At 41.7% G+C, this 25,474-nt stretch overlaps 1 protein-coding gene across 2 annotated transcripts; it reads left to right on the forward strand.

The window, feature by feature from the left end:
• The first annotated feature begins 1,738 nt into the window (after nucleotides 1-1,738).
• On the forward strand, nucleotides 1,739-24,492 carry PRPS1 (phosphoribosyl pyrophosphate synthetase 1). 2 transcript variants are annotated; one of them, XM_045384340.1, is made up of 7 exons: nucleotides 1,739-1,999; nucleotides 12,477-12,660; nucleotides 14,420-14,518; nucleotides 15,910-16,034; nucleotides 18,705-18,878; nucleotides 21,129-21,288; nucleotides 23,409-24,492. In XM_045384340.1, the coding sequence occupies exons 1-7, from the start codon at nucleotides 1,878-1,880 to the stop codon at nucleotides 23,499-23,501; spliced, it is 957 nt and encodes a 318-aa protein (XP_045240275.1). In that variant the 5' UTR covers nucleotides 1,739-1,877; the 3' UTR covers nucleotides 23,502-24,492. The 2 variants fall into 2 exon arrangements, with proteins under 2 accessions (XP_045240275.1, XP_045240276.1); XM_045384341.1 differs by lacking the exon at nucleotides 12,477-12,660.
• Nucleotides 24,493-25,474: the final 982 nt, after the last annotated feature.

Consider the following 25,474-nt stretch of genomic DNA (forward strand, 5'->3'; position numbering starts at 1 on the left):
GGGTATTTGCCCTTGGTGTTCTCTTTGCTTATCGAGATATCAGCATGGCTCATTCTTTGTTTTTTTTTTTTCCTCCTTCAGGTCTTTGCCTGAATGTTACCTTCCCAGACAGGTCTTCTCTGACCACCCTACTTAAAATTGTACTCCTCTCCTCTACACTCTGGCACATTATCGCACCTTCCTTGCCTGATTTTTTTTCCACAGCACTTACTGCCATTTGACATACTACGTATTTTGCTTATTTACATGTTTATTGCTTGAGAACGTAAACTCCATGAGAGCAGGGTATTTTTAATTGTTTACTACTGTATTCTTGTGCTAATAAACAGGGCCTAGCACATAAAGAATGTTCACTAAATGTTTATTGAATGAACGAATCCCTTGGGGCAAATACTTTGTAGTCCCCTCAATGCCTAGCACACTGCCTTGTATGCAATAGAACACTCAGTAAATATTTGATGAATGGCCTATGATGGAAGACTACTAATATTCTACCTTGCAGTTTACTTCGTTCTCTGAGTATTCCTACATACATGGGCTTACATTAAATTTCTGAGCTTGTAAACGTGCAACAAAAGGTCAGGAGAAGTCCTCCATGGACACTGCTGAAAATAGCGGTAAGACAAAGATAGGATGCTGCTTTGAGTATTTTCTGCCTTTGCCACTTAGATAAATCCCTCTCCCACCTCCATCTCAGTTTTATCATATGTAAAATGACTATATGATCTCTGAGGTCCCTTCTATTTTTACATTTGGTAGTTTTGAGCACAATGGTCACTTTTGATTCCAGAATTGTATGATTTTTATCTTCTCCTAACCCATGCTTGAAATATGCTTAATGGAAACGTGGTGCAAGAATAAAGGCTCACTTAGGTCCAATTAACAAGTATCACTATAAAAATAATAAAACATGGTGTAAAAGTCCACATTAGCAACATGTAGATGATGACATTGAGGCTTACATGAGGCAGACAGGACTAAAACCCAGGTTTTTTTCAGTCCCTTCAGGGCTCTTTATCTGAAGTCCCATAGAACACTGTATTTCCTTTCCAAGGGCTATAAAAGTTAGATCTTTATTGTCCAGATAGTTTGGAAAATCCATCCTCCTTCACTTGTCTCAACATACTTGGTTCCAGCACTAGAAACAAAACAACTTTCTCTTGCAGTGTCTCTTGGATGATTCAGGTGGCATGCCTTCAGTCACTTCCCGCTTGGAAACTGTCTTGCAGGCAAAGGCGACACTGCAATTACAATGGGCAAGCAAACTCTTTGCATGCACGTCTGTGATGTAAAAACGTTTTAATTCAGCCCTATCCTTATAAAGAGATAAAAAATGTGTTCAGAAACATGCAAACTCGTGGCTGTCATCCTGATAAACAGATTTTCTTAAAGGAAACTCTAAACCAGAGCCAGACTTACTTTCCTGAGCTGAGGGAGGGGAAATAAAGAAGCAGGCATGATTGATTTCCCGCTAGCGGGAGCGATCTGGCCCCAGACGTCACGAGCATCCCTCCAACCCTAGTCCAACGTCTCCTGTGCCCGACCGCCTAGCTACAAGGGGCCGGGCTATGGGTTAGACTCGTCCCCGTTCATGCTCTTCAGCCAATACCTGAGAGAATCAGAAGGAGGCAGAGCTACAGTGAGGACCAAACCCCGCCCTTCGCTCCCTCTTAGCTAATCGTTGCCAGCTGGGTGTGGACTTCGCTGCTGACCCCACCTCCGCCGCTCTGGGTAATTTAGAGCCGCGCGCCGGGCGGGAATGTAAGATGGCGGAGTAGCAACGCAAAGCGTTTAGTATTGAGTCTCTGACCGACTTCGGTTCCCGTCTCTGCAGCATCCGTGATCGCTTAGCGGAGTGCTTAGGGTAGTTGGCCAGGATGCCGAATATCAAAATCTTCAGCGGCAGCTCCCACCAGGATTTATCTCAGAAAATTGCTGACCGCCTGGGCCTGGAGCTAGGCAAGGTGGTGACGAAGAAATTCAGCAACCAGGAGACCTGGTAAGGACCAAGTTGGGACCCCTACTAGACCTCACCTGCACAGGCGGCGGAGGACAGGAGGGATGGGGTCGCCGCTCGAACTCAGACTGGGGGAGGAGGGAGAGGGTGCAGCTCTGTGACTAGCGTACCCCACGGGCTGTTTCCGTTATTTTACCTCTCGCGCGAGGGTCACGTTCATTCTTACCATGCCGTGGGGTGGAGTCAAAAGATGGAGCGTGAGGCGAAGCTTCTGCATTTGAGGGCAAGGGCTGGGGGACCCAATAGATAGTGGCTGCATAGAGCGACGAGAGGGGATCGACGCTTAGGCAGGGCGGTAGGGACACGTGGCTTGGCTTTGCTGTTGAGCCACCCAGGCTGGACAGGGTTGCTTCAGCTCTTGGACTAGCTTGCATTTAGAGAGCCTACCTGCGTACTGAGCTCTCCTGGTCTTTCTTCTCCTAGAGTCCAAGAAGCAGCTTTTTAATTCGAAATGGTGTTGGTCTGTTCGGCTTGGTGTTGAGAGAAACTGACATTATGTACTGCAGGCGCCAAAATTATTACGACTTCCCTTAGATCAGCAAGCGTTGGCTTTTCTCATCTTATGAATCATCCACCTGAGTAATCGGAGCCATAAATATACTTGATTGGTTAAAGTGATGCGTTGACTCTGCATCCTTGATAGCCAGCATCTCAGCTTGAGCCATCCAGAAAATCTTGGAAACCTCAATTCTGGAATCTTTGACCTTCCCCAGTGCAGCTAGTGGTACAGATAATGCAAAAGCGTATTTTTCAGTAACCGAGTCCATCCTGAACTTGGCTACTTCTTAAGCTCTGTGTAGGGAATTTAGGAAGCAATTTTATACCTGAATGTTAAAGATAATTGAGGACAGCTAATGTAGTGGAAGACCAGGATTGGACAGTGCATTGCATCTTGCATTTTTTCCATTGCCTTGCCAGTAAAACTTGCTTCCTTCCCTGACTTACACCCTCTACCGGCACCATGGGACTGTTTTAGAGATAACTTGGTTACCTGATTATTTCAGTGCCCCCTCCAGCTAAGTGTGGGATCTTTAGTTTCTGATAGGTATAATTTGTATTTTGTTGTTACCCTATCGATTAAATCAGGGCCCTGCCCACAATCTTACAGATCTGTTAAGGGGAAAGTTTTCACCTAATAATCGGATAAGAATATTTCGAATATTTTTTTCCTAAATGCTTTTGCTGACTTTTTTGCTTTCTTTGTACTGATTTCCAAGTGTAACTCCCCTTATCTCTTTTAGACCCAGCTGATAAAGTAATGTCATCGATAATGGACAGCTTCTTCCCGAATTATTGTGCTACTGATTGTGATGCAAATGATAGTGTAAACATTGCCATCTGTAACCAGGCAATACCTTAGTCAACAGAGGCTTACAAACTGCTGTCTTTAGATTTTTCCAAACCATTATGGCTCATGGGCCTTAATAAAGAATACAAAACAGGACTAGACTTTGTGATTGGCAATATAGTTAGGGGACAATAATGTTTTTCATTTAGAGGTTTTCTTTGGCCCCTGTGGATATTTAATCCTTTTCCTATGTGTCTAGGAAAAATGTGAAGGCTTGAAAGCTTTATTTTCTCCTTGTGTTAATCCTTCTGCCCTCTGCATAATGCAGTGCCCCAGAACCTGAAGATATATTGGGAGAGGAGAGGGGGAGGACAACTTAGTTTTTGACTGATTGATTTCTATTAAGTCCAACATGGATAATTGCTGACCGGTTAGATTTCCTTGTTTTTGGCTTTATCATTAACTTCTTGGTTCCTAGATATTCTGAAATCTTCATTGAACATAATCACAATTTTTTTTTTATGGAGTTCCCCCCATCTTTGTTTTTCCTACACTGAAGAAATGGTAACTGCTTCCTATAACTGCTCCCCCAGGTGACTCTTAGTTGATGCTTTCTTGAGCAGAGTAGCTTTTCTTCTAACATAAGGATCATCCTTGGCTGTCCGGTTATTTAGGAAACACACACACACACACACAGAGGGGGTGGGTGTTAAAAGTGCTGAAATCAGAAAACTTGGATCTGAATCCTTAACCTTTCTTTGCCCCAGTAATCTGTAAAGTAGTACCTACCCATACAGTTATTATGAGGATTGAATGAGCTAGGAGTAAAGTTCTTAGGATCTTGTCCAAAACATAAGTACAACAATAAATGTTGACAAGAAGGGGTGGTGATGGTATTGCAGAAAATGTGGAAAATGTAGAACACAGAAGGGAGAAGATATGCCTCTTAATTTCACCACCTGACATAAATGTCACATTATCATTTCTGACTCCCCAGATATTTGTGTAAGATACACTTTTTCAAGAATGTTTAATACATTTATAGCTCTCTTCACTTAGCAATGTATTTTGAACAGTTTCTCCCTTTAATACTTAGTATATATGATTTTCTTTTTTTTATTATTAAATATTTTAATTTATTTTTTAGAGATGAGGTCTCACTATGTTGCCCAGGCTGGAGTCCAATAGCTACTCACAGGCACAATCATAGCACACTGCATGCGCAAACTCCCAGGCTCAAGTGATCTGCCTGCCTCTGCCTCTCAAGTAGTTGAGAATAGAGGCACGTACCACTGAGGTGGGCTAGTTTATGTTATTTTAAATAGCTATATAGTCTTACCTTATGATTATGCCATAGTTTTATATAACCAAATTCTTTTTTTTTTTTTTGAGACGGAGTCTCGCACTGTCACCCGGGCTGGAGTGCAATGGCGTGATCTCGGGGGTCACTGCAACCTCTGCCTCCCAGGTTCAAGCAGTTCTCCTGCCTCAGCCCCACCGAGTACCTGGGATTACAGGCACCTGCCACCATGCCCGTCTAATTTTTCGTATTTTTAGTAGAAACAGGGTTTCACTATATTGGCCAGGCTGGTCTTGAACTCCTGACCTCGTGATCCGCCCGCCTCGGCCTCCCAAAGTGCTGGGATTACAGGCGTGAGCCACCGCACCCAGCTTATATAACCAAATTCTTACTGGACATTTCTAGTTTTTGATCTAATGCTTTTATATGAAAATCCATGAACATAAATCTTTGACCATTTCTGATTATTTCCTTAAAATAAATCCCTAGGAAGGTAATTATTAGGTTAAAGGGTAGATACCATTTTTCAGGCTTTTGATACCTATTGCCAGATTACTCCCCAGTAATGTGTCTCGTCAGCAATAATACAATATTAACAATATTTATGTATTTATTTTTTGAGATGAGTTTCACTCTTGTTGACCAGGAGTGCAGTGGTGCGATCTCAGCTCACTGCAACCTCTGCCACTCAGGTTCAAGCAGTTCTTCTGCCTCAGCCTCCTGAATAGCTGGAATTACAGGCATGCGCCACCACACCCGGCTAATATTTTGTAGTTTTAGTAGAGACGGGGTTTCACCATGTTGGCCAGGCTGGTTTCAAACTCCTGACCTCAGGTGATTCCCCTACCTCGGCCTCCCAAAGTGCTGGGATTATAGGCATGAGCTACTGCACCCAGCCATAATATTTAATGTATAGTGAATGCCTAACATGTGCTAGTTTCCCTGCTAAGCATTTAGTATACATTGTGTTTAATCCCCTTAAAACTGTTATGAGGAATAACTCTTACTGTCCCTATTTTACAGAGAAGGGAACTACAGTAAGATGCAGAGTAACTTGCCCAGCTCTGGGTATTATTGTTCTTTTAAATTGTTGCTGACAAGATCTCTCACCTGGCTTTAAAAAAAACTTTTAGATATTCTAAAATTTTGACTCTATTTTCTTCAATATTTGTAAATAACTTTAGTTTATTTGGTTATTCTGTACTAGCTGAGAGGAGGAAGACTTGAACTTTGGTTGCCTGGGGTTTTCCTGAGAGCTGTATTTTCTGGTTGTGGTTAGTTCATCCCATGTATTTTGCACTTGCCAGTATCTCCATAATCTAAATTCTTCAGATTTTCTTAAGAATACTATCCACCTTGTAGATTCACTTTGGGTGTTTCTTGACATTCCATGTCAATTGGATACACTTATGCCTGACCTTAAAGGAAAGGGAAAAGAGAAGCTAGTTTTCTCACTTATTGGACAGACATAGCCAGTCTTCTGGCCTCACCAAAACAGCTGAGAGAATGATTGGCCCAAAGCCATTTGGAGAACACTCCATTAACTAGAGGGAGAGAACAAGGAGTATTACTCTCTAAATTGCTGAACTAGGGTTTTCCACTTAATAGATTATGTTAGGACCAAACAGGTTTTAGGCACAAGTGTTCTTCTCAATCACTGCCATAACTTAGAAGAAACCATAAGAATAAGGTTAAGATTTTTAGAGGACTTCTTGAACCAAGCTGTATAATCGGAGTGCAATTCATGGACTCTTTAAGACTTTGTCAAACAAAGTCTGTATGTTATAGTACTACTATAGGGAAACATTGGTCTTAATAAGTGAAATTAGAATTATACACAGTAAAACAAGGCAGTATCACGTAGTTTACTTGCACCACCTTATTTTATTTATGTATTTTCTTTCTAAGCTTCTCTATTTTTGTTTTGTTTTTGTAAGATCTTTTCAAAAGCACCACATTTTTTAAACAGTTAAATAACCTTTTCAAGTTATTAGATACATGCCTTATAACAAATATCCTTCTATGCGGAAGGTAGCTTTTAATTTTAAAAAGTTTGGCTTTGAGAAATAGCTGAGCTGTTGGTTGATTATTAAGTGATATAATAACAAAAATGGTACTAGCGATTGTGTTGGGTGGTGAGCTGATAAGTGATTTTTATTTATTTTATATTTTTTGTTTGATAAGTGATTTATAAAAAAATATTATTCAAGCCTTATGTGATGTTAGAATATGTATATTTTAAAAATAATCACCTTGTCTGGGTGCGGCGGCTCACACCTGCAATTCCAGCACTTTGGTAGGCCGAGGCAGGCGGATCACCTGAGGTCAGGAGTTTGAGACCAGCCTGGCCAATGTGGCGAAACCCTGTCTCTACTAAAAATACAAAACTTAGCCGGGTGTGGTGGCACACACCTGTAGTCCCAGCTACTTGGGAGACTGAGGCAGGAGAATCGCTTGAACCCGGGAGGCAAAGGTTGCAGTGAGCAGAGATCACACCATTGCACTCCAGCCTGGGTGACAGAGTGAGATTCCGTCTCAAAAAAATCAATCAATAAATAAAATAATAATCTCTACTAAAGCTATATATTAGATGCCCTTTGATGTTTTAATTAGCAGTGATAATTTAATTTTTAAATAATATCTCACCTGCTTTCAAGAAAGGATTTGAAGTATGTTTGATAATCACAAGTACAAACTGTTTGTTAAGGTAGGTATCAGAAGCCTTACAGAACCATGGACTACAGTAATTGTGGCAGCAATTTGGCATAAAACAATTACTAAAGTTTAGTGTTACTTTTTATTTTATTTATTTATTTATTTATTTGAGACGGAGTCTGGAGCGTCTCCCAGGCTGGAGTGCAGTGGCGCGATCTTGGCTCACTGCAAGCCCTGCCTCTTGGGTTCACACCATTCTCCTGCCTCAGCCTCCCAAGTAGCTGAGACTACAGGTGCCCGCCACCACGCCCGGCAAATTTTTTTTTTTTTTTTTTAAGTAGAGACGGGGTTTCACCGTGTTAACCAGGATGGTCGTGTTAACCAGGATGGTCTCGATCTCCTGACCTCAGGTGATCTGCCCGTCTCCGCCTCCCAAAGTGCTGGAATTACAGGCATGAGCCACCCTGCCCCTCCTAGTGTTACTTTTTTTAAATTGTATCCCTTGGCTTCCTGACAGCCAGAGGGTTAAAGGCATATGCAATGGATTATGTGGTTTTTATTTTCATAAAGTTATTTAGAAATTTCCAGGCACAAAATCCTAAGAATTTTATGGGTGAGACCTCTAAATAGTGATATCGAGTAACATCATGCACAATATAGCAATTTTGTGGGTATTTTTTATATTGACTGATAGTTGAGGCATTTGTAAAGGGAGATAAGCCGCTGTGGTCTAAGAATGTTGTTTTCTGGTCTTACTTGATAATGATAAAGGTTTAAAAACATAGCGGAATAGCTTGTCCCTTATACTGTCTAATATCAATTGTCAAACTACGTTTGTTCATTTCTTCTCCAACTTTTAATCAAACATCCTGACTCTGGCAAGTGAATGTCTGAAGCACAGATGGTATTCTGTGTTCTTGACTGAAACAAGAGCCATAAGCTTCTGATACATGTTTGGAAATCAGTATGCCTGCCTGACTTTTATTTTCCTCCAGGGAAATGGATATTTTGGTCAAGGAGCTGGTATATGGAGAATGAATGCGAGCAGGATTAAAATTTTCTGAGGTTTTTTTTTTTTTTTTTTTTTTGAGACAGGTTCTCACTCTATCACCCAGGCTGGAATACAGTGGCATTATCATGGCTCCTAACTCCTGGGCTGAAGCAATCCTCTCACCTCAGTCTCCCCAGTAGCTGCGATCACAGGCACTTGCCACCATGCCTGACTAATTTTTAAGTTGTTTTGTAGAGAGGAGGTCTCTTTATGTTGCCCAGGCTGGCCTCAAACTCTTGGGCTCAAGTGATCCTCCTGCGTCTGCCTCCCAACCACAGAGTTGTTCAACATAAAACATAAAAGTGATTCTTTCAGCTTGACATCTCTCAAAGGGCAGAGCTAGTAGTAAAGAAAGATCTGGGCCAGGCACGGTGGTTTACACCTGTAATCCCAGCACTTTGGGAGGCCAAGGCAGGCAGATCACGAGGTCAAGAGATCGAGACCATCCTGGCCAACATGGTGAAACCCCGTCTCTACTGAAAATACAAAAAATTAGCTGGGTGCGGTGGCGTGCGCCTGTAGTCCCAGCTACTCAGGAGGCTGAGGCAGGAGAATCACTTGAACCCAGGAGGTGGAGGTTGCAGTGAGCCAAGATCGTGCCACTGCACTCCAACCTGGCAACAGAGCGAGACTCTGTCTCAAAAAAAAAAAGACCTGAAAAAGTCCCAAAAGTCCCTTGAAATGACCACTGCCTGTTTTTTTTGTTTTGTTTGAGACGGAGTCCCGCTCTGTCACCCAGGCTGGAGTGCAGTGGCTTCATCTTCGCATACTGTAACCTCCACCTCCCAGGTTCAAGCAATTCTCCTGCCTCAGTAGCTCAGTCCCCCGAGTAGCTGGGACTACAGATGCACATCCCCACGCCTAATTTTTGTGTGTTTTGGTAGAGACAGGGTTTTGCCATGTTGCCAAGGTTGGTCTTGAAATTGGGAGCTCAGGCAGTCTGCCTGCCTTGGCCTCCCAAAGTGCTGGGATTACAGGCATGAGCTACTGCGTCCAGTCTTAAAAAAGGTTTATCCTGAACTAGTGCATTTTCTTTTTTGTTCTGGCTGCCAGGAATCTCAGCTTCCCTGTTTTTAATGGGTTTCTAGTTTGATTTTTTTTTTTCACTTGCTTTTATTTTTCTTGCTTTACAATATAAACTAACCCCATTTGTCTTTTCTTGCTTTTGAGATGAGGGTCTTCCTGTGTTGTCCAGGCTAGACTTGAACTCCTGGGCTCAAGCAATCCTCCTGCTTCAGCCTCCTGAGCAGCTGGGATTACAGGCGTGTGCCACCACTCCCAGCTCCCTTTCATCTTGGGTTAGAAAGGAATAAATAAATAATTATCTCCTACGTCAGCTTCTTCTGGCAATAGAATTGCCTCTGCCAGTTTTCATATAAGTCCCTTTTGGAATTCTCCTTGATGTTTTGTTTGGGGAGAGAAGGGTGGGTAAAAGTGATCGTGACAGAAATAGGACAGTAGGTGGTTCCTGAAGCCACACAGAAGATAGTGCTTAGAGTGAGATAGAAGTATGGATCTTTTATTTTTTTATTATTATTATTATTTTTTTTGAGATGGAGTCTCGCTCTGTCTCCCAGGCTGGAGTGCAGTGGTGCGATCTCGGCTCACTGCAAGCTCCGCCTCCCGGGTTCACGCCATTCTCCTGCCTCAGCCTCCCGAGTAGCTGGGACTACAGGCGCCCGCCACCGCGCCTGGCTAATTTTTTGTATTTTTAGTAGAGACGGGGTTTCACCGTGTTAGCCAGAATGGTCTCGATCTCCTGACCTCGTGATCCACCCTTCTCGGCCTCCCAAAGTGCTGGGATTACAGGCGTGAGCCACCGCGCCTGGCAGATCTTTTATTTAATAACTCTATTGCCTTTTGATTTGAACTGAAGTTTTTCTCTTGTTCAGTAGGTATTGTCAGCCATTCTGATCTACTTGTCTATATACACACATACTCCCCTACCTCACCTAGAGGATTAATTGGGAATATAGTGTTGTTTGAGGTATCACTAAAGTGATTTTTAAAATTTTTTAAATTATTTTCTTTTTTTTCAAACCTGGTGAACAGGAAGAGGTGATTTTTTTTTCTAGATGATAGGTTTTTCTTGGTAGAGACCCAAATATGGGTATTGAAACTTTTGTGGTAAAATATAGCCCTACTTCATACTTAGAGTAAATCCCTATAGAGTTACTTAGTAATTGAACCAGAGTACAGTTAACACAGAATGACGGCAAGGACCACATTTTATTCACCATTGTTTCCCTAGCACCTAGTACAGTGATGAGCATATGAACATTTAGTATTTACTGGGTAAATTGCCAATACGGTAGAGGTGGTACTGTCTTCTGTTAAAGTGTTATTATAGAACGGTAGTGATTCACTCCTTATGATATTTCTACTGTTTTTTTTTTTTTTTGGCTTTTTGTGGACTCTGTAACAGTAACAGGTGATGCATCAAATTTTATATACATCACATGTACCTATATGAAATGAGATACAGGCCACCTGCTAAAATTGTGGTCCAGTTATTTGTAAGTACTTTAGACTAACATGTGCCAACCATTTCATGAATCTTTTTCATGTATGTCACATGGTAACAGTAGAAAATATTACCATAGAAAATGATAACATTTGTATAGTACACTGGAGTAAACTAAGGCAGTGAACTGCTTCTGGTATAGAGGCTCCTTCAGAGGATCTCCTGAAGCCTGGGTGATCAATATCCACATGTAGCTGTAACTATTCACAGCATACTAGTAGGGAAGCTGTTCTTCTTAGACCTTATTTTCTATTGAAGTATAGTAAAGTCTTCCCTCAGTATCCACAGGGGATTGGTCCCAAGACCAAATCTGCAGATATGAAATAGTGTAATATATATACCTTCGCCTCCTGGGTTCAAGCAGTTTTCCTGCCTCAGCCTCCTGAGTAGCTGGGACTACAGGCACCTGCCACCACACCCAGCTAATTTTTTTTTTTTTTTTTTTTTTTGAGACGGAGTCTCACTCTATTGCCCAGGCTGGAGTGCAGTGGCGTGATCTCGGCTCACCACAACCTCTGCCTCCCGGGTTCAAGTGATTCTCCTGTCTCAGCCTCCCTGGTAGCTGGGACTATAGGCGCGTGCCACCATGCACAGCTAATTTTTATGCCTTTAGTATAGACGGGGTTTCACTATGTTGGCCAGGCTGGTCTTAAACTCCTGACCTCAGGTGATCCACCCGTCTCGGCCTCCTAAAGTGCTGGGATTACAGGTGTGACCCACCACACCCGGACTGATTTTTGTATTTTTAGTAGAAATGGGGTTTCACCATGTTGACCAGGCTGGTCTTGAACTCCTGACCTCAGGTGATCCACCCACCACAGCCTCCCAAAGTGCTGGGATTATAGGTATGAGCCATCGCGCCTGGCCGTATGAAATAATCTATGCACATGTTCCCTTATACTTTATTTTTATTTATTTATTTTTTGTAGAGATGGGGTCTCACTGTATTGCCCAGGCTGGTTTCGAACTCCTGGGCTCAAATGATCCTCCTTTTACCCTGTCCCGCCCTCCCCAAAGTGCTGAGCCATGATGCCAGGCCCTCCCATATATTTTATTTTATTTTGTTTCATTTTATTTTATTTTATTTTATTTTATTTTAGACATAGAGTCTCACTCTGTCACCCAAGCTGGAGTGCAGTGGTGTGATCTCAGCTCACTGCAACCTCTGCCTCCTGAGTTCCAGCGATTCTCATTCCTCAGCCTCCCGAGTAGCTGGGACTACAGGCACCTGCCACCATGCCCGGCTAATTTTTGTTTTTTTTAGTAGAGATACATGGTTTTGCCATGTTGGCCAGGCTGGTCTCGAACTCCTGACTTCAAGTGATCCACCTACCTTGGCCTTCCAAAGTGCTGGGATTATAGGCATGAGCCACTGTGCCCAGCCCCGCCATATACTTTAAATCATCTCTAGATTACTTATAATACTTAATACAATATAAATACTATGTAAATAGTTGTTATACTGTATTTAGAAAATAGTGACAAAAAATCTGTACATGTTCAATACAGGTGCAATTTTTTTTCCAAATATTTTGAATCCACACTTGGTTGAATCCATAGATGTGGACCCTATGGATATGGAGGTCTGACAATACAGTGGTTTAAAATCTATTTCATGTTGTCCTTCTTTCCTCATTGTAGTGTGGAAATTGGTGAAAGTGTACGTGGAGAGGATGTCTACATCGTTCAGAGTGGTTGTGGTGAAATCAATGACAATTTAATGGAGCTTTTGATCATGATTAATGCCTGCAAGATTGCTTCAGCCAGCCGGGTTACTGCAGTCATCCCATGCTTCCCTTATGCCCGGCAGGATAAGAAAGATAAGGTAGGAGCAGAATCTTTTTTTTTTTTTTTTTTTTTTTTTTTTTTGAGACAGAGTCTCACTCTGCCGCCCAGGCTGGAGTGCAGTGGCGTGATCTTGGCTCACTGCAAGCTCCGCCTCCCGGGTTCACGCCATTCTCCTGCCTCAGCCTCCCGAGTAGCTGGGACTACAGGCGCCCGCCACCTCGCCCGGCTAGTTTTTTTGTATTTTTTAGTAGAGACGGGGTTTCACCGTGTCAGCCAGGATGGTCTCGATCTCCTGACCTCGTGATCCGCCCGTCTCGGCCTCCCAAAGTGCTGGGATTACAGGCTTGAGCCACTGCACCCGGCCTGGAGCAGATTCTTATTTTTTGAGCAGAGGAAGCAGGAGCACTTGCCCCAGATCACAAATAAATTCCAAAATTATCAAATATATATTTAGGGGGAATTTTAAAAATCACCTTTTCTTAGGTATTACCCTATCTTCAAAACAATAGAAATATAATTGGTTTGTATAAAGCAACACATTTGTAGTCTGTGTTTTATTACAGTGATACATATATAACTTTCAGTTAGCTCACTGGTATTTTTAATTGTATCAGTAAGACTAAGCACCAACTCCTCTGGAGTACTGGAGTATACTTTAAAATTATGGTAGATCCTTTCAAAGTGTAAGATTGGGATCCTAGTTGTGACCTCTTCATAAAACTTGAAGTCTGTTACATGAATACTTGATCTGATAGACAGATAGATAGATAGATAGATAGATAGATAGATAGATAGATAAACTATATATATATCTTACTTTATCTGGTATATTAGAGGATAAGGCATATACATAAAACTTTGCAAGTCTATTGTAATTAATGCCCAATTTTACATACAATGCCTCGAAGAAGGTCAGATATTTTTATTCCAACAGAGTATAAAGTAAAGGGCATGGGCCGGGCGCAGTGGCTCATGCCTGTAATCCTAGCACTTTGGGAGGCCGAGGCAGGAGGAGTGCCTGAGCTCAGGAGTTTCAAGACCAGCATGGGCAACACTGTGAAATCCCATCTCTACTAAAATACAAAAGAAATTAGCCGGGCGTGGCGCTGTGCGCCTGTAGTCCCAGCTACTTGGGAGGCAGAGGCAGGAGAATTGTTTGAACCTGGGAGGTGGAGGTTGCAGTGAGCTGAGATGATGCCATTGCACTCCAGCCTGGGCGATAGAGCACAACTGTCTCTACAAAAAAAAAAAAAAGTAAAGGGCATGGACTTTGCTATTTTACAGTGCGGCAAGTATGTTTTATTTGAGGAGTTCATAGTTGTTGGAAAGTTGACCACCAGATGAGTAAGTAGTGATGTAATTTACAAAGGAAACTATAATATCTATTCTGTGATATATCTTCAAACCCTGACATGTTAGGTGTTAAAGGTTTACATATGTATGTGTTGAAAGAGATTTTAATAAAATTATTTTTTAAAGTCTGCCTAGTTTGAATAATTGAGCATTGGAAACACTTGAATAGGATGAAAATGTGTATATTAAATTAAGAAAATAAAAGTTAGGAAGGTATTTTCTTTATTGATAAGTGTATCCTGATTTGGAAAAGTGATGTTCCACTTAATATTTGTTCTGAATTATGATCCACTTAAAGTCAATGGCCATGTCTCCTTCTATGAATTTCTGGGTACCATAGTGCCTTTAACATAGTAGGTACACAATAAATACTTTCTTGAGCAAATGAATTGTTTTTCAAATTGGCTTTTTGGTTTTTCTTTTCTTTCCTCCCCTCCATTTAGAGCCGGGCACCAATCTCAGCCAAGCTTGTTGCAAATATGCTATCTGTAGCAGGTGCAGATCATATTATCACCATGGACCTACATGCTTCTCAAATTCAGGTATCAGTGGAAGCTAAATATTGGTGTTTGAAAGGTGGGAGGAAAAGACTGATGATGGTGAAGACCACAGAGAAGCCAAAAATTATGCCCAAGTACATCTGAAATAAACTAGATGTTAACAACATTTTAAATGTGTTCACCTTAAGCATACTTCATGATCTTAGTCATTTCAGGTGGTTAGATAGGGAGGCAGTCTAGTTTTATGGCAAGAGCATAGGCTTTGGGATCAGAACTACTTTGAATAAAGGCTCTGGTATTTACTAGCTTTGTAAGCTTGGGAAGGTTACTTAATTTCTCTGAACATATACTTTTTCATTATTGTGAGTATAAAACATTAAATTCATATTATAATGCCTGGCCCATGACAGGTACTCATAGATAGGAGCTGTTATTGTTAATTATTATCATTCTTATTCCCCTTTAATATTCATGGAGTGCAGTGGCATCATCTTGGCTCACTGCAACCTCTGCCTCCTCGGTTCAAGTGGTTCTCCTGCCTCAGCCTCCCAGGTAGCTGGGATTACAGGCACCCGACACCAGGCCCAGCTAACTTTTTTGTACTTTTAGTAGAGATGGGGTTTCACCATGTTGGCCAGGCTGGTCTCGAACTCCTGACCTCAAGTGATCTGCCCACCACAGCCTCCCAAAGTGCTGTGATTACAGGCATGAGCCACTGTGCCTGGCCTCATGGTCTTAAATTTAGAGCCACAGATATTGGAGCCTGCTTTCTAGCATAAACCCAAAGTAAGGGGGGTGGAATACCACCTTTATTTTATATTTTTTCAAAGATATTTTTCAAATCATCATTTCAAGCTTATGGGAATTCAATGAGGTACATTGGATAGGGACTGTATTCCTTTTATGAAAAGGAATGACTTAATTGAGAAATACAACTAATTTGTATCACCTGGAATTAGAACACAGCTCTCCTGATTTCTAATTATTCATTGTGACCATTTATTATAAGTAGCTTCCGTTAAGTTTATATACCATAGCATCTCTAACTGGTTTATCCATTAGCTTTTACTCCTTAATGAATCAGTCCAACATTTAGTGGCATAAAGCAGTATTTACTAATTCACTGAGTCTGCATGTTGACTTGGCAGTTCTTAATGGTTTTTTCTGGACTTAGCCATTCTTTACAAAGGCTCACTTACGTTCCTATGTTCAGTTGTGGGTTGACTAAGGGCTGACTTTGTTGATCTTGGCTGGGATCTCTCACATAGCCCAGATTCAGGGAGGCTTTTATAATCTACCACACTGGACCTGCCTTCCCATCGGTTTGAATGTTGCAGTAAGACATTCCCTGAGCGAGTTACTACTTTGTGTTTGCCACTTATAAATGGAAGAGAAGTAAAGTGAAGCAAAACTGATCCAGCTTCTTTCTACAGGGCTTTTTTGATATCCCAGTAGACAATTTGTATGCAGAGCCGGCTGTCCTAAAGTGGATAAGGGAGAATATCTCTGAGTGGAGGAACTGCACTATTGTCTCACCTGATGCTGGTGGAGCTAAGAGGTATGGTTGAAATTAGTATTGTTCCCAATGTACTGGGAAAATCTTTCAGATGGTTGTGTCACAAAGTGATGTTTTTCTATCCAAGTGGCAGTTTTTAAGTATTTTTGAATGGATATAAGTAGCTAGCACATGGGTTGAATATAGTTTTACCCTCTCCTCTTTTACTGTCCTGAGTTACTACTTGGAAGACAAGACAGAAAAGGGGTCCTAAATCATCATATTATGGACTTGACTATAACTTATGAGTAACTTGGCACTACAGAGCTAGCAATACAGCTATAAACCTTTTGGGAAGGGTAGAAAATGTGGTTTTCTAATGAATAGCAGCTGCTATTGAACCACGTATTGGTGGACAAATTCGCTTTTACACTCCGCTTACAATGCTGTTGGTTAGATCATTTTGATCCTTGGGATTAAAATATTAAGCAGGAAGGAAAGTAAAGCGTGATATTTTTATTTAAAGCCAAGATCTTAACATTTTAAACAAACTGATTGCCAGGGATTGCCAGTTACAGTGCTTTGCAGCTCACATGGTGCAGAGTAAGAGCTCTTGATTTCCTTAGTGGATTACTCGTTAGTAATGCATTCAAAAGTGTGACACATGTTCTTCTTCTTGTGGAAATAGAGTGAAAAGCTACAAAACACAGATGATTAGGAAGAGCTAATTCAGAACTTTCTGAAAGCCATTCAAATCTTCAATGACTGTTTCTCAACAACCTCTTTTATTTCAGTAACTTCAACAGAACCGATAAGCTGAGAACTTGAGTTCTGTTATCCAGCCAGATATATGGCTTGGTGAGTCCCATGTAATTGCTAGTTACCATCTGTAAAGCTAGAGACAGCCTAAGAAACATCCCCACAGCTAGTAGTTGTCATATTTAATTTGTTGGTCATTATTTTCATATCTTTCTATGGGACTTAGAAAATAGTCACATTTGAAATAGGCAGGATTTTCTTTCCAAAGGTGGGTATAGGAAAACTGCCTTTAGTAGACAACTTATTGCTACCTGATTTGTTTTTTTCATTATCATTGTCTTATAGTGATGGAGTATTTTCCAATTGGGTGTCTATCACTTCAGTCTTGGCAGGGTTTGGGGAGTAGGTAGAGATTCCTGTGTGATTTTCATTTGTACAGTAGTTCTCTCGTGAAAAGGTGTAGAGAGTTACTTTTTCTAGCCCTTTTGATGCGTTGTTGGTCACTGAATTTGTTGACCTTTGAGTATGTTTGGTTTGGGATACTTGAACTAATTGATCATGAATTTGCCTTGGATAAGTAATCATTCCAAGCAAATTGGTTACCATTAATGTTATGTGCTTATGCAGTAGTAGTGGAGAGTACAGGGTATGGTTGGTTTAGATCAAGGTACAAACGTTACCTAGATTATGGTTCAAACCTTATTATGTGGTCACAGGTTCTCACTTATCCAGCAAAAACTCATGTTACCATAGTCATAAGAGAAACAGGACAAAATGCTATAGTTTGTTCAGTTCTACATTAAAAAACAGGACAAATCCCCAAGCATGGGCTGCTTCACACATGACGGAGATGGCACAGTGGAGCACGGACAGGCATGCCACTGGGCAGCTCACTGTCATTTACACTGAATAGATTTTTGTTTGAATTATGTGGTACTTTGTCAAAAGACAAATTTTTCTTCTATCCCACCTTCTAGTCTGGTTTATTTTCTCTTGTAATAAGAAAAATAAGAATTCTCTTTGATTAGAAGATACTTTGGACCGAATGATGAGATGTCCAGCTTGTCTGGGTAATTGGTATAACTTTCTGTCTAGCAATTGTAAAAGAAACTCCCAAGCTTGGTGTCCAGGTACAGTTGACGGTGACAGTTGATGGATGTTTTGCGAACAGCACTGAGGGAAGTGATGAGGGCACAGTCATTGGAACAGGCTGGATGCTGCTCCTCTCCTGCCAGTCAGGTTCTCTTCTCAACACATCCCCAGTCACGGGTCTTCCATGATGGGAATTGGGACAGTCTGTGTACTCCTGGCATTATTTAATTCTTTCCTCATTCCTTCTACTGCCAATCCATTAAATAAACATGCGTGTCTTAGCGTTATACTGCTTCCCAGGACTGGTGAGGGTGTCTGTCCTCTACCCAGAATGAATACTCATCTAAGTTTGATCAGTACATTCATAAGCTTCTGTTGAGATATGGAGGCATTGGTTTATAAAACCCAGTTTGTGGTATTTGCCTATGAGAAGTCAATGATAGTTGCTTGCTTTCTTCCAGCCCTGGGAACTATTGGTTTCATGGAGTATTCTCCTCCCCAAAACAAGCTCATTCTTTAGTCCTTTTTTTTTTTTTTTTGAGACGGAGTCTCGCTTTGTTGCGTAGGCTGGAGTACAGTGGTGCTATCTCAGCTCACTGCAAGCTCCACCTCCCGGGTTCATGCCATTCTCCTGCCTCAGCCTCCTGAGTATCTGGGAGTACAGGTGCCCGCCACCATGCCCAGCTAATTTTTTGTATTTTTAGTAGAGATGGGGTGTCACTGTGTTAGCCAGGATGGTCTTGATCTCCTGACCTTGTGATCCACCCACCTCGGCCTCCCAAAGTGCTGGGATTACAGGCGTGAGCCACCGCACCAGCCTCTTTAGTCCATTTCTTTTGTCTTAGAAGCCACACATACATATGAACACCCTCTGTTTTGCAGAGTGACCTCCATTGCAGACAGGCTGAATGTGGACTTTGCCTTGATTCACAAAGAGCGGAAGAAGGCCAATGAAGTGGACCGCATGGTGCTTGTGGGAGATGTGAAGGATCGGGTGGCCATCCTTGTGGATGATATGGCTGACACTTGTGGCACAATCTGCCATGCAGCTGACAAGTAAGTGTGGATTGATGGGGCTGGTAGTTAGAAGGAAAAAGCTAGCAATTGCTGTCTGAATGTCTTCAGCCTGCTGATTCCTTTTGGAACCAAATTGAGGGGATAAGTAACTTTGGGAGATTTTTTATCACCCAAGGCTTAGATTATAATACATAGAAATTGTTGAGTACTCTTATTTTTTTTTCAGATTTTCTTAGTTTTTTTTTTTTTGAATTTATGTTGTACTAAGCTATATATAACAAAATTTGCCATTTAACTATTTTAAGTGTACAGTTCAATGACATTAACTATATTCACAATGTTAGACAACCATCGCCTGATTACCAAAGTTTTTTGATCACCCTGAGTATTCTACATGCGATTGCTTTTTGTTTTAATGAATTAAAGTAAAAATCCTGAGCAGACAGGCATGTGTGCTCGTATTTATATTTTACCTAAGCTGGAACCCTTGGTCTTACTTCTCGACTGTTTTACCGGCTGCTACTTTTGTTCATATTACTTCTTTTTTTCACTCTAATCCTGTGACAGGTTAATGTTTATGTTACTTGTCATCTCTTGCCTGCACTGTTCTAAACTGCCTCCCCACTCTGTTCTCCATTGCCAGACACCATTCTCTCACCTCCCCACTCCATCTATCCATGCTTGCTAATCTTCTTGCAACTGAGGTTTGATCCCATCACTCTTTAATATTTTAAGTGGCCCCTCATTACTTACAATCCAAGCCACTATGAGTAGCATTGTTTCTTAGAATGGTATTTTTACTTTTATTTTTATTTTGAGACATGGTCTTACTCTGTTACCCAGGCTAGAGTGTAGTAGTACAATTATGGCTCACTGCAGTCTTGAAATCTTAGGCTCAAGAAATCTTCCTGTCTCAGATTCCTGAGTAGTTGGGACTACAGGCACGTGCCACCACACCTGGGTAATTATTTATTATTATTATTTTTTGTAGAGACGGAGTCCCACTATGTTGCTCAGGCTGTCCTTGAACTCCTGGGCTCAAGCAGTTCTCCCACCTCAGCCTCCCAAAGTGCTGGGATTTCAGCTGTGAGCCACAGCACCCAGCCCTGAGAAGGGTTTTTTTAAACTTTCTTGTATCTGTGCCTTGCACAGTGCCTGGCACATAATAAGGTGCTAAAAACAAAATTGGGGTGCTGAATGATTCTTGGTTTGGGATCCTGGAGTAAACATTCATAAAACCCATTTCATCCTTGTGCAAGTAAGGGAATACTAGTTGCTATAACAGATCAACTCCCTAACATGATAGTTTCCTTTTTGTCCATGGCACACTCCAATGCAAGTGTTCTTGTTGGACTCATTTTTTCTAAGCAATAGTTAGGAACTCTTTCAATCTTTGGTGCTGTATCTTTAACATGGGGCTTCCAAGATTACCTTGGAAGACATTTCAATTTTGGCCAGCCAGAAAAGGAAAAGGACACAGAGGATTACCCCTGGAAGATTTTTGTAAGTCCAACCAAAAACTGGTGTACACTGTGTCTGCCCACATTTTAACAGCCAGAATTAAGCCACATGGCCACACTGAACTATATGAGGGAGGCTGGGAAATGTAGTTCAGCTGTGTGCCCAGAAAGAAGAGGAAGTAGATTTTGTTGAGTGCAGCAGTCTGTGCCAGAGTCCTTCTACACTAATTCAGACCCATTCAGATAAGTTCTTAGTGCAGTTCTTTCTTGATATGGACTGAATTGTGTCCTCCCCAAATTCATGTATGTTGAGGCCTAACCCCAATGTGATGGTATTTGGAGTTACCTGAGGGGCACATATTTAGGATTAGATGAGGTCACTAGGGCAGAGCCCTTACAATGGGATGAATGCCCTTACAAGAAGAGAATACTGGAGAACTGGCCAGCATTTCCCCATGCGCACACGTGCTCGTGCACACACACACTCACACAAAGAGGTCATCTGAGCACACAGCAAGGTGGTGGCCACCTACAAGCCAAGAGAAAAGGCCTCAGCATGAAACCTACTTTGTCTGCACCTTGATCTTGGACTTTAAGCCTCCAGAACTATGAAAAATTTGTTTCTGTTATTTAAGCCACCCATTCTATGGTATTTTCTTTTCCTTAAAATTTTTTTCCCCTAACCCACTGTGCCTTATAATATTTTTTTTATTTTTTATTTTTTTCATATGGTATTTTGTTATAGAAGCCTAAGCAGGCTAATATACTCCTCTCTGACTAAAATTCTGCAATGACAAGTAAGATGAATCCAACTTTTTTTTCCCTCTAGACTTCTCTCAGCTGGAGCCACCAGAGTTTATGCCATCTTGACTCATGGAATCTTCTCCGGTCCGGCTATTTCTCGCATCAACAATGCATGCTTTGAGGCAGTAGTAGTCACCAATACCATACCTCAGGAGGACAAGATGAAGCATTGCTCCAAAATACAGGTGAGGATGAGATTTGTGCAAAACAAGACTTTTCTAAGTGTTTAGGTCTCTAGATTCTGAAGATATCTTTCTTTGATCTGAAGGATTTAGTCTTGTCATCAGAATTTGTGATCTAAAAGTTAAAAATCACCTGTTTCTTCCCCCCACCCTTTTTTTTTCTTTTCAAACTGCCAAGCCTTGGGAAAATCACCTGTTTAAAAGTTTAAATTGCTAGACCTCAGAATCTTTGGAAGATGGAGCCTAAGATTCTACATTTTAACAGGCTCTCCCAGTGATTCTGATGCAAATTAAAGTTTTCAAGTTCATACTTTACAGTATGTGTTTGTCCAACTCTTAACTATCGGCCCCTGTAGATATAACGTGAAACCTTTAAACTAATTATACGCTTCTGCCAACTTTAGTGTTTCTCAGTGTGCTCTGGACCTAAGGTTCTTATTAAAATGATGTAGATTCCTTTGCTCCATCTAAGACCTATAAAACCAGAGGTCCTGGAACCAGTATTTTAAAGTAATTCCCCAAGTAATTGTTAGACACTAAAGTTTGAGTGCTCTTGCACTAAAAGAACAAGGCCTTGCCTAATTAAAAATGTTTACATTAATCTATGAGCTTTTTGAAATTAATATGTGTAATTGGAGGATTATCGTCATTCTTTTTATTTTTTCTTTTTGAGAAGGGGTCTTGCTCTGTTGCCCAGGCTGGAGTGCAGTGGCGCAATCAAAGCTCACTACAGCCGCAACTTCGCAGGCTCAGGCAGTCATCCCGTCTCAGCCTCCCAAGTAGCTGGGATCACAGGCATGTACCACCATGCCCAGCTAATTTTTTTGATATTATGTGTAGAGACGGGGTCTCCCTATGTTGCCCAGGCTGGTCTCAAACTCCTAGCCTCAAGCTATCCTCCTGTGTCAGCCTCCCAAAGTGCTGAGATTACAGGTGATTTTGTTTTTTTTTTTTGAGACGGCGTTTTTTGTGATGGAGCTCTCGTTGCCCAGGCTGGAGTGCAATGGCGCGATCTCGGCTCACTGCAACCTCTGCCTCCTGGGTTCAAGCGAGTCTCCTGCCTCAGCCTCCCGAGTAGCTGGGATTACAGGCATGCGCCACCATGCCCGACTAATTTTGTATTTTTAGTAGAGATGGGGTTTCTCCATGTTGTTTAGGCTGGTCTCGAATTCCTGACCTCAGGTGATCCGTCCACCTCGGCCTCCCAAAGTGCTGGGATTATAGGCATGAGCCACTGTGCCCAGCCTATTCATAAGGATTTTAAAATGCGAACCCACCACCATTTTTTTTTAGACAGGGTCTCACTCTGTTGCCTAAGCTGGAGTGCAGTGGCCTGATCTTGACTCACTGCAGCCTCAAACTCCCAGGCTCAAGCGATCCTCCTACCTTAGCCTCCCAAGCAGCTGGGACTGCAGGCATACACCACCACCACACCTGGCTAATTTTTGTTTTATTGTAGAGACAGAGTTTCACCATGTTGCCCATGCTGGTCTCAACTCCTGGGTTCAAGTGATCCTCCCACCTTGGCCTCCCAAAGTGCTGTGATTACAGGTGTGAGCCACAATGCCCAGCCATTTTGATGAACCAGAGTCAGCGTTTTTTCTCCATTAGCATTTTGACTCTTTCCTAAGTGGCTATCTGTTTTGTTTTGTTGTTTTGAGACAGAGTCTCGCTCTGTCACTCAGGCTGGAGTGCAGTGGCACAATCTTGGCTCACCGCAACCTCCACCTCCCGGGTTCAAGCAATTCTCATGCCTCAGCCTCCCGAGTAGCTGGGATTATAGGCGTACACCACCATGCTTGGTTAATTTTTATATTTTTAGTAGAGATGGGGTTTCATCATGTTGGCCAGGCTAGTCTCCAACTCCTGGCCTCAAGTGATCTGCCCACCTTGGCCTCCCAAAGTGCCAGGATTAACAGGTGTGAGCAACTGTGCCCAGCCCTAAGTGGCTATCTTAAAAATGTTATGAAGAATAGCTGAGTGCAGCTTCATGACAGGGAAACAGCACAGTGTTGTAGTTTTAAGAGGAAGGGCACTTGCTTGGCTGCTCATCAGTGTCTGCAAATTGGCCAGTCATCTCTGACCATATGATATTAACCTGATTTCCTTTCCTGCCTTTCTAGGTGATTGACATCTCTATGATCCTTGCAGAAGCCATCAGGAGAACTCACAATGGAGAATCCGTTTCTTACCTATTCAGCCATGTCCCTTTATAATAGAGTAACTTCTGAGGCTTTTTGAGAATAAAATCCACCCCACCCCTTGTTTCCCCTTGGTATTTGATGACAAATTCAGCAGAAGACCCGACTTGCTCCAGTGTAGCTTTCTACATCCCACATCAGGTATATTAGAGCTTGTCCGAATTGGGGAAAGACGGATTGAGATTAACTGCTGGGACTTCCTACCTGCATTATCTCATTCTGGCTTCCTTGATAATTCTGTGAGCCTTGCAGCTTTAACTGTAGCTCAGCTGCTGCAAGATTTCAGACTTTTGAGGATGTTGTGTGAGGGTGTTTGACTGTAATTGGAGAAGCTTAGACTACTTTGCATGTAAATGCTTCAGTGTTTTCTTTGTTGAGAACAACTAGCAACAAAAGCAACCCATGTGTGACCAGTTCTCCCCAAGGTCTATGCTAAATTATAGCAAGAGCCCTGGGCAACCCCAAACCTAGTTCTGATAGCTGAGCATCCTGTAAGGCAGGAGCAGACAGCTCGGCTTGAGCAGACATTGGGTGGGGGGTGGGGGGTGGTTGAGGGGGGAGGCAGCACAGTGCAGCAAATGTTTCTTGGGAGGAAGAAGCCTGATCCATCGCCATCTGCTTGACTATGTAGCTTGGAGTCTCCTTTGTACAACTATCCCTTTCGATTTGGCTTTACCTTCATCTATCTTGATCCTTTCCTGGCCACATATCCTCTTGGGCCCAAATGAACATTGTACCATAGTCTTCTGGAAAGCAAACATGCTTCCTGCTATGTAATTGCTAACATTTACATTAGATGATGTGTTGTAGTTTGATCTTCCTTAGCCTACTGCCGCTGAGTCAGTAGGTTTTAGGTGGTATCGTAGTGCCTTTTGATTAATTTAAGTATTTAATTTTCATCTTCATTTGGATCTATTTGGCCTCTCAAATGAACTGAGATTCCTGTTAAAGATTGATGTTATTGTCTCTTGTAGAGGAAACTAATAAAGTGTGTGTACCTGTGTGATTTAGGGTCTGTATCATAATCTATACTGATCTCTCTGCTGAAAGTTTGGTTTAGATAGATGTCTCACTGTCCAATGATAGCTCTTATTTGTTTCCAAACTACATTAGCTTCATTGTTAAGGCAAGAGAAGACATTGGCAGCAGATTTATTCAACTGTAAGACTAAGATGTCTGGAGTTTACTGAGAATGTGATAGGGTGTAATTCTGTGCAGTATACCTAAATTATAGCATGTATAATGTCTGCTGGATTTCTAGTTCTTATTCCTGAAGATCCAAATTAGGTATTTTCTTATGGGAGGAGAGTTTCTGTGATTTATTCATTTTGAACTAATTTTGCCAAATGTGATCATTTCCCTCCATTCATCAGTAATTGACATATGTTTGGCATTTACTTTCTTTCTTTCTTTTTTTCTTTCTTTTTTTTTTTTTTTTGAGATAGAGTTTCGCTCTTGCCCAGGCTGGAGTGCAATGGCACAATCTTGGCTCACTGCAACCTCCGCCTCCGGGGTTCAAGCAATTCTCTTGCCTCAGCCTCCTGAGTAGCTGGAATTTACAGGCATGTGCCACCACGCCCACCTAATTTTATATTTTTAGTAGACATGGGGTTTCTCCATGTTGTTCAGGCTGGTCTTGAACTCCTGACTTCAGGTGATCTGCCAGCCTCAGCCTCCCAAAGTGCTGGGATTACAGGCATGAGCCACCGTGCCCGGCTGGGCATTTACTTTCATCCCTTCTAAATAATAACTATTTTGAGAAGGTAAATGTACAAAATTTAAGGATGAATTATTGTGCATTCCAAAATTTTGAGTTTCTTTTTTTTTTCTTTCTCTTTTCTTTTTTTCTTTCCTTTCTTTTCTTTTCCTTTCTTTTACTTTTCTTTCCTTTCTTTCTTTCTTTCTTTCTTTCTTTCTTTCTTTCTTTCTTTCTTTCTTTCTTTCTCTTTCTCTTTCTCTTTCTCTTTCTCTTTCTCTCTTTGTCTGTC

The sequence above is a fragment of the Macaca fascicularis genome, chromosome X, assembly GCF_037993035.2.
Source record: "Macaca fascicularis isolate 582-1 chromosome X, T2T-MFA8v1.1".
Classification (NCBI taxonomy): domain Eukaryota; kingdom Metazoa; phylum Chordata; class Mammalia; order Primates; family Cercopithecidae; genus Macaca; species Macaca fascicularis.